The 15,382-nt window shown below is 38.1% G+C and overlaps 1 protein-coding gene across 1 annotated transcript; it reads right to left on the reverse strand.

Moving 5' to 3' along the window:
* Positions 1–1,527: 1,527 nt before the first annotated feature.
* Positions 1,528–15,125, reverse strand: LOC121655683 (rab11 family-interacting protein 2). The gene is made up of 6 exons (XM_042010484.1): positions 14,958–15,125; positions 13,664–14,251; positions 10,335–10,741; positions 8,722–9,076; positions 7,669–7,738; positions 1,528–5,656 (listed from the first exon to the last, which is right to left on the reverse strand). Exons 2-6 carry the CDS (start codon positions 14,014–14,016, stop codon positions 5,432–5,434), a joined length of 1,410 nt encoding a protein of 469 aa, XP_041866418.1. The 5' UTR covers positions 14,017–14,251; positions 14,958–15,125; the 3' UTR covers positions 1,528–5,431.
* Positions 15,126–15,382: the final 257 nt, after the last annotated feature.

Genomic DNA, 15,382 nt, shown 5'->3' on the forward strand with positions numbered 1-15,382 from the left:
GTGTGCACTAACAGCTGCTGCACCTCTTTAGGGACATTAAGATTGCGGTAACAGGGGAGGAGGTCATGTTTTAACCTGCTGCGTGGCCAGAAGATGGGGAACCAAACCCAACAACAAAAGCATTAGTTAGTATAGAGCACAAGTGTTTCTTGTCCCATACAACTTTACACAGTCTCCCTGCACTCAGAGGCAAAATGAAGAGAAGTTTTATCTAAGAATTTAGCAACCCGGTTGTTAAATGATGCCACTTCTCTCTTTTACTGGAGGGGCATGGGAATCTTTCAGGAACAAAAGGAAGAGCTGCTTGGAGCAGGAAGAGAACAAAAGCTTGACTCAGATTGGCACAATTAAAAACTAATCGAGGTTTAACTGCCAGTGAGATTAGTTAAATAAGAGGTGAATTTAATTTATCACCAGGAAAATAAAACAGGTGCTGGTAGAAAGGAGCAGTAATCCACATAAAGGAAGATTTGCATTCAATTTACACCTTCAGCGTAACCACATTTAACGTGTTTGTCTGATTTTGGAAATGGATCTACTAAATCTGTGGCTAAATTAAAACTTTTTCCTAATCAGAAAAAAGGGACAATATTTAAAAAGACCAAATAAATAAATAAAATTTTTTACTGCAAGATATTTTTTGCCTATCTTCATTTCACTCTTCAATTTGCATCATTTACTGTATTTCAGGTCTGTAACAGATCCTAAAAAGGTTTCAAACAGGCCAATTTAGGCCTAGTAATGAAGTTAAATAAATATATATTTATTATATATATTTATAAAGATGAATAAATGACTTCGACCCAAGGAATACTGATTGTGGTCACAGTAATCAGTATTACTAAATATTTTCTGAGGAAAAGGATGCAAGTTGGTCTGTGATGGTGCAGAGTTATATGAGTGTCCTTGGAAAAGCTCACTTATACTTATATGACGTCATCATTACATAGACACAAAAAATTAACCAAAGATGACAAAAATTACACTAAAATACTTCTTTGGAGTCGTCACTGCCCTTCTAGATGTCAATGAAAACTTATTACAAAATCCTAATTTCATCTATAGCTGCATTCTTTTTCTTCCAAACAGACAAAGCATAAGATTTAATTTACAATTCCTTTATTGAAAATGACAACACAATCTCACCTGTGTCTTTCAAGGTACATCCAGTGAAACATAGAAATGTACTTCTAATGTTGGTGATAAGCTAAAGAAATTCAGTACAAACTGCTTCACATGGAGAGTGTCTGGATAACAAGAAATGTATCATCAACTTCTTACAAACCAGTGTTTTGATGGCATTTTACATACAATGTTGTCATATTACAGACATTTCCAACAGCCCAGTGTGTTAAAAAAACAAACAAAATAAACAAAAACATACATTCTTCTCCCCAAACATCCAGGTACGAAAGTCTTGCATATTGGCTACTTTGTGGAAATTTAAGAAAAAGGGTAATCTACATACACTGTACATTGCCGGGTTCAACAAATAACTAGAGGGTGTGATGAGGTTTGATTTTTTAAAAATGAACCCAATCTAAAGGATTAAAAGCTTCTAGACCAGGAAAAGCCATAAAATTTGGCTTCTGTGTTTACAAAAGCTAAACATGTGGACACATAGAAATGACAAGAAGCATCCAAACATTAAACTTGGTACAAAAGGTGTATGCAGAAATTAACTGTGAAACCAAAAACACCTTTATCAATACGACAATGTGTCAGTCTCAAAATGTTATTTCAGGTTCCAGAGTTATAAGGGCACTAAACTAAATTAATTATATTTCCATTTGTTGGCTTGCATGCACCAGCCACTATTCAACTTTGCAAACTCATTGAAGCTTTGCCAACCGGCAAAATCTTTTATAAACACAGTCATCATTTCCTTCAAAACTGTGTGCCACATTACAAGCACCGTCAGAGGATTTAGCTGGAGCTTAAGTCTTAGTGTCTGGAAACTGTATGTGGCCTATGGCAAGCAGCATCATACAAATCGGTAAAAGACTGCCAGAGGAGGATTTTGAGATCCGACTTGAGCTTTATTCATCAAAAGGTTCGATGCATGCTTTCTGGAGGAAGAAGGGAAATAAAATTCTCCACATATCTGTTTGTTGGCCGGTATTTACCTAAAACATTTCGAACTTTGATGCATGTGCAACAAAATCTATACAAACTACTGTTATGGCACAAGCTGAGCTTTCCAGGAAAACTTGCATTGCATATTCAGTTACTGACATTTGCAGGATGACGAATATGTAAAATTGGAAGAAAAAAAAAACAAAACAGCAATAATGAGTGTTTTTTATTTGACTGTCATGCTAGTGAATGAATGCTTTTCATATAGATTTGTGTTTTATTGTGACATTTACCAAAGCACCAAATTATCTTAAAGCATAAAGCAGCATTAATCAAGCTACAACACAAAATGACAGGCAAAATGAATTAATTTGAACTACTCACCCCCCCAAATGTTTCATTTGAACTAAATAACCACAGGGTCCAAATTTATTCCACATTAAATGTTGTCAGATTTTATCTTTTCTTATATTGGCATTTAACCAAAGCAAAGGGGCTCAGGGCCATATTGTATAAAAGAGGATGAATCATCTGCTCCATATTCAGTGTGAGGTTTACCTTGATGCTCATGATGATCTGCACAAGAATGAAAGGAACCCAAGCATCTGAGAAATAAACTACAACTTAATTTAAACTTAGTTTTACCACTTTCCTACCTACCTCTGAAATGTAACTGTATTGATACCAGATTAAATCCCCAGGAAGTAAATTTAAAGCATCCCATAGTATGCAAGAACTACAAGAACTTATAAAGAGACTATACATTATGTACAATGGAAGCATAGAGAAGATTCTTACGCTCGTAAGAATGTGGCTAACTACTAACACAGACTAGTAAAAGCAGATGCTTAAACCTAAAACATGACACCGAATCTACACTTCAACTAGTGTGAGAAGGCAATCAGTGCGAAGCTATTTCATCATGTGATTTAAACATTTTTGGCATTAGAAAATACAAAATTTCAACAGTAGCTCGTCCATAACAAAGGGTCTGACTCATCAAGAAGAGATGAAGAAGTCGAGAGAAAAAAACAAAACAAAACAAAACAAAACAAAACAAAAAAAAACAGATGAAATTATCTCTTTGGATAAACTAAATACTTTAAAGGCAAGTGAGGATTTATGGCATTGATAGTGAACCACAAATCACACATTTCAGATTGAAGTTAAGCAGAATACATTCAGTAAAAGGAGATATTATTATCCAAAGTCCCCCCCCCCCAAAAAAACATATCCAAACAAATAATTACTTTTAACAGCGGCAGAAACTTTCATCATTAGTTTCTAAGCTGTGACACATTCAAGAAAAGAAAAAAATGTGTTTATAATGGTTGACATTCCACAGATACATTTTGATCGGCTGTCTCATCTGTGATTTGGCATCAAACAGTGAAAAGGTCGAATATTCTTACCACTGTAAAGTAAAACTAAACATAAATATCCACAAACAAGCCAAGTTGGGTCATTGCCTGATAGAGATAAAAACAGAAATGACAGTTTTAATGTAAATATAAAGCATGTTTAATACTGCGGACAAAGTAACGGAAAAAAAAAAGTTAAAAATGTAAACCTAAACTATATAAATATTTAACTTTGCTACTGCAACTGTAGATGAATATGTTGAATTATAATGCTTCAGAATTTTTTATTTTTTTCATTACCAGAGCTGAAATCCATAAACTGCTCCTAATGCAGTTTATTAAACATTTGTTCCTTAGAAACTCATAAGTTAAGAATAATTCAACACAGAAACAGCATATGTGGTGAAAACATTTCAGCATCGCAGACAGAGGAGAGAGTGAGACGACTAAACAGCCACATGGGGCGGCCAAACTGAAAACTAGTTATTAAGAGATTCTTAATCAAACACTCACACTCAGATCTGAGTTGAGCGCAAGTCTGTGGAATGTTTTGAGATAAAAAAAAAGGATATGCTATAAATTACTGAGGCACAGTGTAGACATTACAAATGCATGAGCACTGACTTAACTCATCAAGACCAGAAGCACCTGGTTAAACCTTCAAGCCTCATTCAACAGCATCCGCCACTACAGACAGAAACTCACTGCTGAAGCTGAAGACGTAAGCTCTTCTTACCTGACAGTGACAATTCTGTCAAATTTTCAGATAACCGTCAGGTTTAAGGGGGCTGCTTTTAAACTATGATTAATTTAGCAAAACACCCTCTCAGGTCTGAATGAGTTATTCAGATTGGCAACATGTTTCTGTAGATTTTCACTAACTGTACAGCATTAACACAGTAGAAGAGGTGTGGAGGGAAATGAACACAGTAGTGTTTTAAAGTACCCCAAAACAATCAAATAATATTCATACAAGTTATGAAACATTTATAAATAAAGACTGTGCAGCATTTATCTTCATGCGTAGCTAGGTACCATCAGTACAATCGTAAGCAACAGCTGTAACTGAAGGATATAAAGTTTGGTCGACCAGTCTAGACTGTAATAAAGAACTCCTTTTCCACTAAAAAGAGTCGATTAAAAGACGTGATTAAAATGTAAACAAGAACATGACCAGCAGAATGTAAAGCAACACCTTTAAGTAATGATTATATTGCACTTCTAGTTAGTGAAGTTATCACCTCCAGTGAACAACTGTGAGACCCTGGTTTCAGGAAAACCAAAAGACCACAAATAAAACAAAGAATGCAAAATCAGTAACCAGTAATTAGAACGTACATTTGTTCTTAGCAGAAAAAGGAAAAAAAAAAAAAAAAAAAAGCTCTGGAAAAATCTCTTCCAGTCATCCTAAGAATCATTTATGCAGCGTTGAGAGACACGGGGGGTAAAGCTGCCTCTGCTAAAGTGTGTTGTTTTGATGGCAGGTTTAAGACTTGTATTTGATTGTAAACACTGAAACAACACTTTCATCTTATCAGACAACTTGACCATCTTTCAGCGAATAGCACAAAAGCTGTGACTACATCATCTGGTAAACACAAATTTGCCAGCATTTTCTCTAACGGAAACTGTACGTGAAGACGTCTGTGGGCTCTCAAGTACAATACAATATCTTTTTACATCCTCGTTGCCAAAACATTATTTGATTGGACTTTAAGCAACTGATGAACTTCTCGTATCCTGTTTAAGTACCTCAAAATGTGCCGCCAAAGGTCATCGAAGTTATCAAATAACAAAAATAATTTGATGTAAAACAAAGAACGCAATACACCTGCATGCCCTATAATAACCTATAATAACCAGAATATTAAAGCAAAAAAGTCTATAAAAACTATACCCACAAAAGAACATTTAGGATTTGATCTTGTTTTTCTTTAACCCCATGACACAAGACACAAGGTATTATTATTAAATCTTAGCCAGGAACCGTTTTTCTACTTTTTAGAGAGTTTACCCGCCTTCTTTTTTGGCTCATAGGGTGTCCGTAGAATACTTGGTGTCTCCTCCATGACACGAACAAGCAGGTTATCAATGTAGTCTTCCAGCTCCCGGATGTGGGCATCCTTCTTTTTCAACACTTCTTTCTGCTTGATAAGTTCCTGAACAACTTCCTCGAAGGTCAAGTTGCTGTAGGCGGCCACGCTTTCCTGGGTCACCTCCTGAAAAAGGGAAACAAGGAGATCAACCGTTTTATGTTTCAATCTTACCAAACCGTCCATGTTTTTTTTTTTTTTTTAGTAAAAACAGACTGAAATGCTTAAAAGAAATCAATCACAAAGAGGAAGAATCAATCCTTAAGTTTGCTTAGAAAGACAGAAAATAATAAACTCATTAGGCTTGTTGGCTAAACTTGACAAACTGTCATGTGTTTATCTTTTGTTTTGTGTTGCTAATTAAGAGTTGCTATGATGTGGCTGCTCTCCTGAGCTTTCCCACTGACATGTCAATAAATCACATGGCACAAGTTATTCTCTAAAACTGCTAACAGTGTTTATAATGACACAGCTAACCTGTTGAGACATGTTTTTTTTTGTTTTTACTTTTAAACATGAGAAAAAAAAAAGTCTAGCCTAAGTCTTTGTTAAAAGAAGGAAATGCCAGGCTGCATATTCCCTACAATTAAAAGGTCAGGCTAATAAATACCGAAAGGATGCAACCCAAGCCCCGTTCGCTCTGGACAGAGCCGTGTGGTACGGTATGTGCAGATCATATTGCGCGGGTACGAGAGACGCTGTAATCGTTTTTAATGAGGGACCACTTTATCGCTTCAGTGCTGGGCATCCTCCCCCGAACAGATAGAGCAGCAAAGCCTTCACCCTGTTTAAAATACCACACTTATCAGCTTCCACTCCCATGCGCCATTCAAGTCTCTACTGCTGCAAAAAGACAATGTGGAGAGAACTGGAGCAGGACTGCTTACCAGGTATCTTATCGCTTTTAACAGCATAGAGGCTACCGTGGGGGCGACATGAACCAAAATGAAATATTTGCCTCAGAGATTAAATGTCCAACGTACGGAGGGTTTCAGGAACAGAGCTCAGTAATCGACTCCACACACACACAAACACACAAAAAGACATCTCACTGAGAGATACTTCACTTAAGCCACCTGAGATGGAATACGAGAACAGACAGCCATAAGGAAGTATGTTGCTTTCGCATACAAGGATGTGTAACTCTCTCTGTCTTACACACATGCACACACACACACACAGCATAATAATCAGGAGCTTTAGTGGCTGCTGACAAAGGCTTGGAAATGACCATGAACTGGCAAAGTAATGATGACCATTTTTCTGCGATCAGTAGTGAGGAGAAGATAAGGCACACACTTGGCATTCTCCAGTTGTGTCATTACAGTTTCTAATGAGCTCAGCTTTGAGAATCTAAAAGCTCAGTCCTTTGAAATCTCTCGCTGCCCTCCCTCCCCCCAGCGTGTGGTTAATTAGGGCCTTGAAGCAGAGGAAATGGGAGCTACCATTTCTGCGAGGCACAGCGGCATGAACGGGGGCACATGTGTGGATACCGACAGCCCTCAACACCCTTAAAGAAAGGTGAGGAAAGCCATTATCAGCATTCTCCTTCTCATTTTGGCATCACTTAAGCCACTGCCCCCCACCCCTGCTCACTGGTACATACTGCTTTTGCTGTGTAATAGTCTGATTTTTTTTTTTTTTTTTTGGCTTTCTCTCAAATTGGAAAAATTTTCAACCAAACAGAAACTCAACAGTAGTTCAAACTGTAAAGTGCAAATAATGTGAGAATTACTAAAAAAACAAAAACATTTTCATGTCTTTTCTCAACAAAAAATAATGTAATTACAGAATCGGTGCTACGTGCCGTCGCGGACGACCTTACAGGCCGAAATTTAACACCACTTCAAATTATGATCAGATCAGACATGATGACCGACGTGTGCAGCTGCTAATTAGCTGAATGGCACATCTGAATTTTCAGAGGCCTCACGGATCAATGTCACCAGCTGCCACGTCGAACGAAACTTAAGAGTTCTCAATTAAACAGCCCACATTAAGACAAAGTCTTTTACAATTACCGAGGTCAGCTCTACATTTTATTTTGTTTAAAACATCTTAATTATTTTCAGGTAAGGTTGACAACCTGGGGAATAAAAAACATCATTTGCTTTTGTAAAAAGTATTTGCAGCCTTACAGCTTTCTTGCTGTAGATGTCCTTCTTCTGGCTGAAGGTAAAGTTGTCGTTTCCTGTCTGTTTTTTATCACTGTGGAAAAATCAGATGGAAAGTTAACAATCACACAAAGAAGCTTAGTGGTACCCGTCACATGTCACAAGAGAAATGTTGGAAAGGAAAATAGGGCGTTATAAGTTTAGAATTCTGCCTAAGCCTTTTCAGACATGAAATGGGGAAATGTAAATATTGTAAATGAAAGAACATGTTTGAAACAAACTTTGAAATGAAAAGAAAAACAGGCTCTGCTGCATCAACAAATAACACGCCTGAAAGTAAATTTTTGCACGTGCTACAAATGACCACTCAGCTGGTGTATGACAGAGGGAGCAGTTAAGATGATAGAGCAGTGCCTACAGAGATAAGTGGTTAATTGGGTGGTCTATCTCAGCAATAGATCTCATTATTGTAGCTCAGAGGGCTTTGTTATCAAGCCCAGGCACTCTAAAGAGCCACTAATGACACCTTCCACTCAGATAAACCAGAACTTAGCCACAGTGCTCACCAACTCTTTATAAAACACAGGAAATAGACGGTACCGGCTCATGGGAAATGTTTGAACAACAAAACAAAACTTTTGAAACTTTATGAGTGCTGTAACAAACATCCTGTGAAGCAGCGGCTGTCCAATGGGGTGACAAGATCACGCTTTGGAAGCAGATGATAAAAAATACCTGACAGATTTGCTAAAAATGGATGAAAAACTACTTCTATAAAAAGATGTTAGTCACAAGGATGGAGGCTAAACTTAGACACGTGGAAGAAACAGACCTGAATGACACATATCGGAAGGTTAGAAATATTTCTTACTCACACACATAACATGAACTTTGGAAAACCAGCTGTAGTCCTCCACCAAGTTAGGCTATATGCAGTTAAGGAGGATGTACTGACTACTACATAGTGCCTTTAGAGATCTATAAATATCTATAAACCATTAACCTTTTTACAGAATAATGTGAATGTAAGATGACTTATGAATTGTTTTCCCATTTTGAATCACAAAATGGGTCTACCTGGTTTTGTAGTTGGAGCTGAACGGGTTAGTGTCTGCTTGAGAGTCTCCACTAAATGGATTGGGGGAGCGCAGGTCTCCAGAACTCCCTGAACGCCCCCCATTGCTGGTTTTGCGGCCTTCCTTCTTTCCCGTCACGCGTTCCAGTAGGCTGACCTTCTCCTTTTTCTCCCTCCTCTCTGCCCGGTCCCACAGCTGCCCGTGCTCCCCCTCAAATGGGTTGCGGTTGCGTGGGAGCGTGGCATACTTCTGTGGCAGGGTGTCACTGATATCAGTGAAAGGGTCACTGTGTGCTTCGCCGTCCTGGTATCCTGGCACCTCGCTCTGGGAACGCCTGTGAGGGCCACCTGTACTTCCTGAAAGGAGAAAAAAAAAAACATCCGATCAACTTAAAGCTGTGATAAAACAGAAAACTCTTCAAGTAGAACTGATCATATTATTAAAAAGGCTAATTAAGTGAGATTATGTGTATTTGTCTTGTTATATATACAATAATCAAGTGGGTGTTTTTAAAGGCAAATATTTTGATTCCATTAGGACGTGTCATAACCAGACATAAATTGGACATGTCTAATCGTTATTCAGCACAAACCTACTTGAATGAATAGATATCAGCATGACCTCAAGTCTGACTTTGATCAATGACTCTATTCCCCTTCCATACATGCATACTGGAATAAAAGCTTTTCCATTAAGTGGTCAGATCTATCTCTTACTACAAATAGACTCAACTGTAACTAGTTAGGTGTATACATGCAGGAGTAATTCAACTCCCAATTGGATTTTCTGGATCAGCAATTTTTGATTTTGAGAATATATTCTCAGTATTTTTTTTTCTACTGTCATGTAAAAGCACCGACTAACTCAAACTAACTCAAGAACAAAAGTGGCAAATGAGAAGTTGTTGCATCTGGAAACTTCAGGTCGGTTTGGTGCAGGTTAGAAGCAGAAGTTAAGAAAAGGTCTTGTCATGGGATTGCTAGAAATGTTTTTAAACCTCTTTGCAGTATTTAAACCAATGCTGTATTTCATTTCTCTAGTGTTGGCTGCTACATTCATTTTACTACTTGTGTTTTGATATCTGTTAATATCTGTTATGTGGTATCTAGTTAACTAAAGGAGAAATGAATGAAATGACTAGGCCTAAATTACAACCTGTAAATCTTGGTTTATACACATACAGTAAATATCTACAGAAATATTGTTATAAAGCTGTCATTTCTACTGGCTTCTAACAATTGTTGCTACAGATTGCAACACTATTTTTTTATTAAATGCAACAATGTAAAAAATATAAAAATGTACTTTTAACCAACTGCATCCCTGCTTTAACATACAGTGTGAAAAAAACAGCATAATTACTACTGTGTCATTGCTTGAGAATGAGGCCTTTCACCCTTGACATTTTTGAGATACTAGTTATCTGACTGTCCATCCTTGGAAAGACAAATGTGAGAATGAAAATCATGAGTGACCTCACCTGATAAAGAAACATAAGTGTGGTTATTGTTTAAAAAAGAAAAAAGAAAGAAGAAATCCCTCAGACATGTGTGGAGCACTTTAAGACATGTACTACAAGCTGGAAGCAGGTTTCAAACGGTGATGGATACTTACCGCTCTCATTTATGGAGTTCATAGAGTCCAGTTTGGGTCGAAAATGGGTCCCAATGAGATCTGACATGGAATGGGCTGCAGAGAGTTTATGTGCTCCAGACAACAGCGGCCTCTTGACCTTTGGGTCTGGCTGGGGTTGCGGCTCCGGGGCGACCGACGGGCGACTGGGCTCTGACTCGCACAAGGTAGAGCGAGGCAAGATGGCTGAAGACGTGTCGCTGAAGCCGCTGTCATGTTTGCGACCTTTCATTTTGTCCTTAAGTTTGGAAAAAGGCGAGCGGGGCTTTTCCTTCATGGAGAGGTCGAACATGCTGGCCGTCATGTTGTTCCTCATGAACTGAATGCTGACTTGGATGCGACCTCGTTCTTTCTTCTTCTTTCCCGGCTTGGACTCCAAGGAGTACCAGCTGAAAAGAAGAAGGAAGAAAGCTTATGTTGAGCAAATTCAATGACAAAATCTATAGAGCCGGATTAATACAAGTCTGCTCTAACAACAAATCCTCTTCACATAATTCATCATAATTCAGAAGGACATGTATTCAGAGACAGAGTGTGGTAAAAGTCTTTTCACAACCAACAATATGACAAATGGAGGGGGAGAAAAAAAGCCAACTTTCTTTCTAATATGCTGTACCTTTATCTTTATGGACAAGACTTAAAAGGCAGATTTGAGCAGACTAATCCAAAAGCTATTTAAACTTTTTTAAAACACAAATGAGAACATTTATCATTCAAAGGATAAACATTATTCTTTGAAAACTGAACATAAGAAATATCCTCCTGAAGAATAATAAAAGGCCATTTCAGGCTGCATTTAGGCTCCTATTTGTTTAACCTCTCTGCTTTTTCAACTGGAAGTAATAGGATTTATGCCTTCGCTCTGAGCTAAATAAAGTGCCATTTGCACAAATCTGGCTTTTGTTCAGAAATGAAACGACAAGCAACTGGGAAACCGCAAAGCCACATCACAGGGCAACACAACGGTTCATACATGCTAATGAGACATATCCTCTGTGTTATAAAGCTCGTGACAGTGTCCAAAAGCAAGGAGGGAGAGTTTAAATGCATTTTCTGTCTGCATTTTTTCACATTATGATGAAAGTTTTGAAGAGCACACTCCTCCACTTCAATCTTGGTGAAGTTTTGTCAATATAGGTAATCTTCCCGTATCTGCTGAAGTGAAATGTATTTACTTAACTCTATTTTAGTAATATTACTAATCCTCCTTAAATTAAATAAAGATCTGTGGTGTCCCTTTAAGTACCACACAGAATTTCAGTAATCAGCTCAATTGGCTATTGGCTCTTTATAAACGCAGCTGCAGAATTATCAACCGTCAAGCTCTTGACCCAGGAGCCCAGTCATGAAAGGCCTTGTTGGGTCCAATTCCCAGGCTGTGCGCCGAGCTCAGGCTGATCAGCAGCCACAGCATGCCGCTGCTGTGGGGCAGAGGCTGCACTTCACGTGCGTCTCAAGGCCAAGATAAACCTTCCCCCTGTGCTTGGAACCACAATTCTCCCACTCGAGCCCAGACCGCTGGGAACCTCCTCATAATCAACAAACACAGGTGTGCGATAATTATGGGCTGCCTGCTCAGATATCAAGACAGGCTTTCCTCCTCAATATGTCAGTAGAAAAACATTGTGGATAGGCTGTGGCGAACACAGACCCACTGTGGACACAGCATCAAGGATCCTGGCATCACTGGCAAGCTTGGAAGCAGTGTGGGATTAGAGCAACAGGCAACACGGGTATATCCATTACAGAACCTCTGCTGAGAAGGTGCACAGCCTCAAGGTGCATCAGTTCAGACACCTAAATAAATAAAAGCCATGCATGCTGATTATAACATATTGTAATTCTCTCAACTGATGGGCAAAGAGGAAATGTGCTAATGTCTTTCCATGCTGCAGTGAGGTAATTAACACCAGGTCCAATTTGGCAGTGCAGTTCCTGTTTGCTTAATGTAGGGTTAAAAATGTGTGTGCTTGTGCTGGACATGTAACGGACTCAAGTCTTTTAGAAACTTACTTCACAAGGAACAAACCATGTCTCAGCATGGGTTTGCTGTAAGGTGGGTACACAGCCTGCAAAAGTCACATGATTATAAAAGGGCTGACTCATTTAGGCACCCATTATTCTCCACCCATGAGCGATTTAGTGGAGAACAACTAAACTCTCCAGAAAAAGACTAAGATTCCAACCCAAGCTTCTTAGGCTGTCGAGAAGAGCCATGATTCATTTTACACTTCTGACAGAGGAGTGACTAACAAGACATGTTTGGCCAGCTTCGCTAGTTTCAGTGAGACTGCAACAGTGCCAACCATGTCGGTGATTACGCTAAAAGAATAATCTCCCAACAATGTAGGCCAATTCATTGCTAAGCCTCAAACAATACAGTGCAAGCAAGACGGAAAAATGCAAGCTAAATCAATACGTGGTCACCAACGGAGCAAGAATGAGCTACCTCAACTTTAACTGCTTTGTCAGATAGTTTACAACAGACAGACAATTTTGTGCTCCAAACTATTTAAAAACAGATGTTTCTAATAAAATTAATTTGTAAAACAAGTGAAGAAGACAATAAAGAACAATGTGATGGTATTTAAATTATGTGGTGTAGGGCAGCTGGGTCATGAACTTATTTAAGAACAGAGGGCAGAATATAACACGCAAAGCACAGCACACTTGTGTATCCTAGTAAGGCAATAACATGTGCAGTTAATGTGACCAAAAAAAAATTTTTTTTTTAGTCTGTGCTCTAATCCACTTGTCACTGGAATGGTTGCAAATATTTTCCACTTCCTCTAAAAATATGCCCCTCTACCAACAGGCAATCATGTCCAGAGGTTACTACCCATGTGATGCTGCTGACTCACTATTAAATACTCATATAAAATATTAATCATACCAGAAAACTCAAATCAATTAAATTGCATGTAAAACAGCACTCCAAATCTAGCTAGTACTAATGAATCAGAATGATCATTACATTGATATTTCTCTCTTTCTTTTGTTTTTTTTTTCCTGATAACAAGTCTTCCATGATTCGTGTGTTAATTAGAAACTTGTCTCAGGTGTCCTCTCAAAGGATAATACTATAACTTAACAAAGAACATGATATTGACTTTTATTAAAAGTAATTTAAATCCATATAATTTTGAGGTTAAAATAAAAATTACAATGTAATGTATATATTTTACAGGTTTACACACATAACTCAGGTTAATTCTGCTTTGAAAACTTTGCTAACCTATGTCGGGCTGTTATAAACTTAGATTTATGGCTTCTAGAACCTTCATAAGTACAGTACATAATCTGAAACTTACTCAGTTTTCTTTCTTTCTTTGTTATCAAAGATTTCATTTAGGTTGATGGACCTCTGACCCAGGAATTTGTCCATCCCAACCAAGGACCGATGCATCACTATTAGGCAGAGCTCATAAACTTCAGGATTACCCTCCAGAAGTAGACCAGGTAATTCAAAGGAGGCTTCTTCTCTCCATACAGGATTAACTGTTTTCTCTGCCACTGATGTGGAGTACTTTTCCTTGCCCAGCTGGATGATGGTGTAGGCATCGTTGGTGCCATTTTTGCCTTTGGGTTGTAAACCGGTTGCTTGAAGAACAGTGGCTTGGACATGGGTTGGAAACCACTTCTGAGACTGCTCGCCCAGGGACATGGTTGATATTAATGGAAATCCATTCACAACAAGTTTGAATATCACTTATGTAGTTATTTGTTTTAGTGAGTGTTATGTGCAAAATGCAATTATCATGATTTCTATAGATTGTTATCCTCTCCAGTGTGGTTTATGTGACAGCAGTTGCTATGGTTACAAGCAATGACAAGTCTGGCAAAATTAGCATGCCTCATCTTCTACCAAATCACAGATGTCCAAGCCACTAGTGAGTCATCTGCAAACACAAAGAAAGAAACAGAGGAACATCAGTATCTTTCCCAGAACCAAAACATGAGTCATGAGCTAATATAGCAGTGATATTAAGCTAGTTAATTATTGTGATTGTTATATATGTGACAAAACTTGTGATTTCAAATTTATGATAGGGGATGGAGACTAAAACAGTAATTTGATTCGGCTATGATCTTTCTTTGATGCATGTACAAATATATTCACTTAAGAGCATCAATACAGCAATTGGTGATCTCACCCGGTGACAAATTAATGAGTCACTCAGAGGGACGATAACACCGTTGTCTCAATTGTATTCGGATTAATATTACCAGATTAGAAATGCTGTGGATCTATATGCAAGTACAACTATCATGGGCTACATTAAAATGTCTTTAGATGGCACATGTGTACATTGTCACTCTGCTGTATAATAGGGAGCCAATATGACCAGATACGTAAACTGCTGCATATAAAGGTGTAATTTCCCTTTAAAAGTGCATCTTCGTACAGGTTTTTTATGATAAATTGATTCGGAACTTAATAACAATGATCAGATAATGTCGTCAAACACCACCTATCCATCACCAGCTATGTTTACATGAAGTTTTGCATCGACATATTTAGTTAAAAGTTACTGCATAACGTTAGCATTGTGCGGTTAGCTACTGAGCACACAGAGCATCACACACTCAGACAGGGCAGCTTACCTCGGTGTCATTTTCACGGACAATAAATTAATATTCAGCACTTCAGCTCAACAGATAATCGCCTCCAAAGACACATTTATGCGACAGTCTGACGTTTAAACGCCAGCTACTATTACTTGCCGTTGTTGTTGCAGCAGTTAAGCCCTGCTGTCGTTGACAGCGGGGAGCTTTACTTCCTCCTCTGACGTCATTTCCTGCTAGCCCCGGTGAAAGGTCAAGCACAAGAAGTAGGTGGCTGCACGTGCTTAGGCATGTAGACTAAAGGTTTTTTTTGTTTGTTTGTTTGTTTTTTTTGTTTTTTGTTTTTTTTCTCCCGATGTTGTTGTTTTTTTTAAATAAAATGTGGATATTTATTTAAATTACATAAATAATAGTTATTAAAAAAAAGATTAAGTTTACAAATTCACAAAAATGAAGAGATTAAA

This window comes from Melanotaenia boesemani, chromosome 16 (assembly GCF_017639745.1).
Source record: "Melanotaenia boesemani isolate fMelBoe1 chromosome 16, fMelBoe1.pri, whole genome shotgun sequence".
NCBI classification, from domain to species: domain Eukaryota; kingdom Metazoa; phylum Chordata; class Actinopteri; order Atheriniformes; family Melanotaeniidae; genus Melanotaenia; species Melanotaenia boesemani.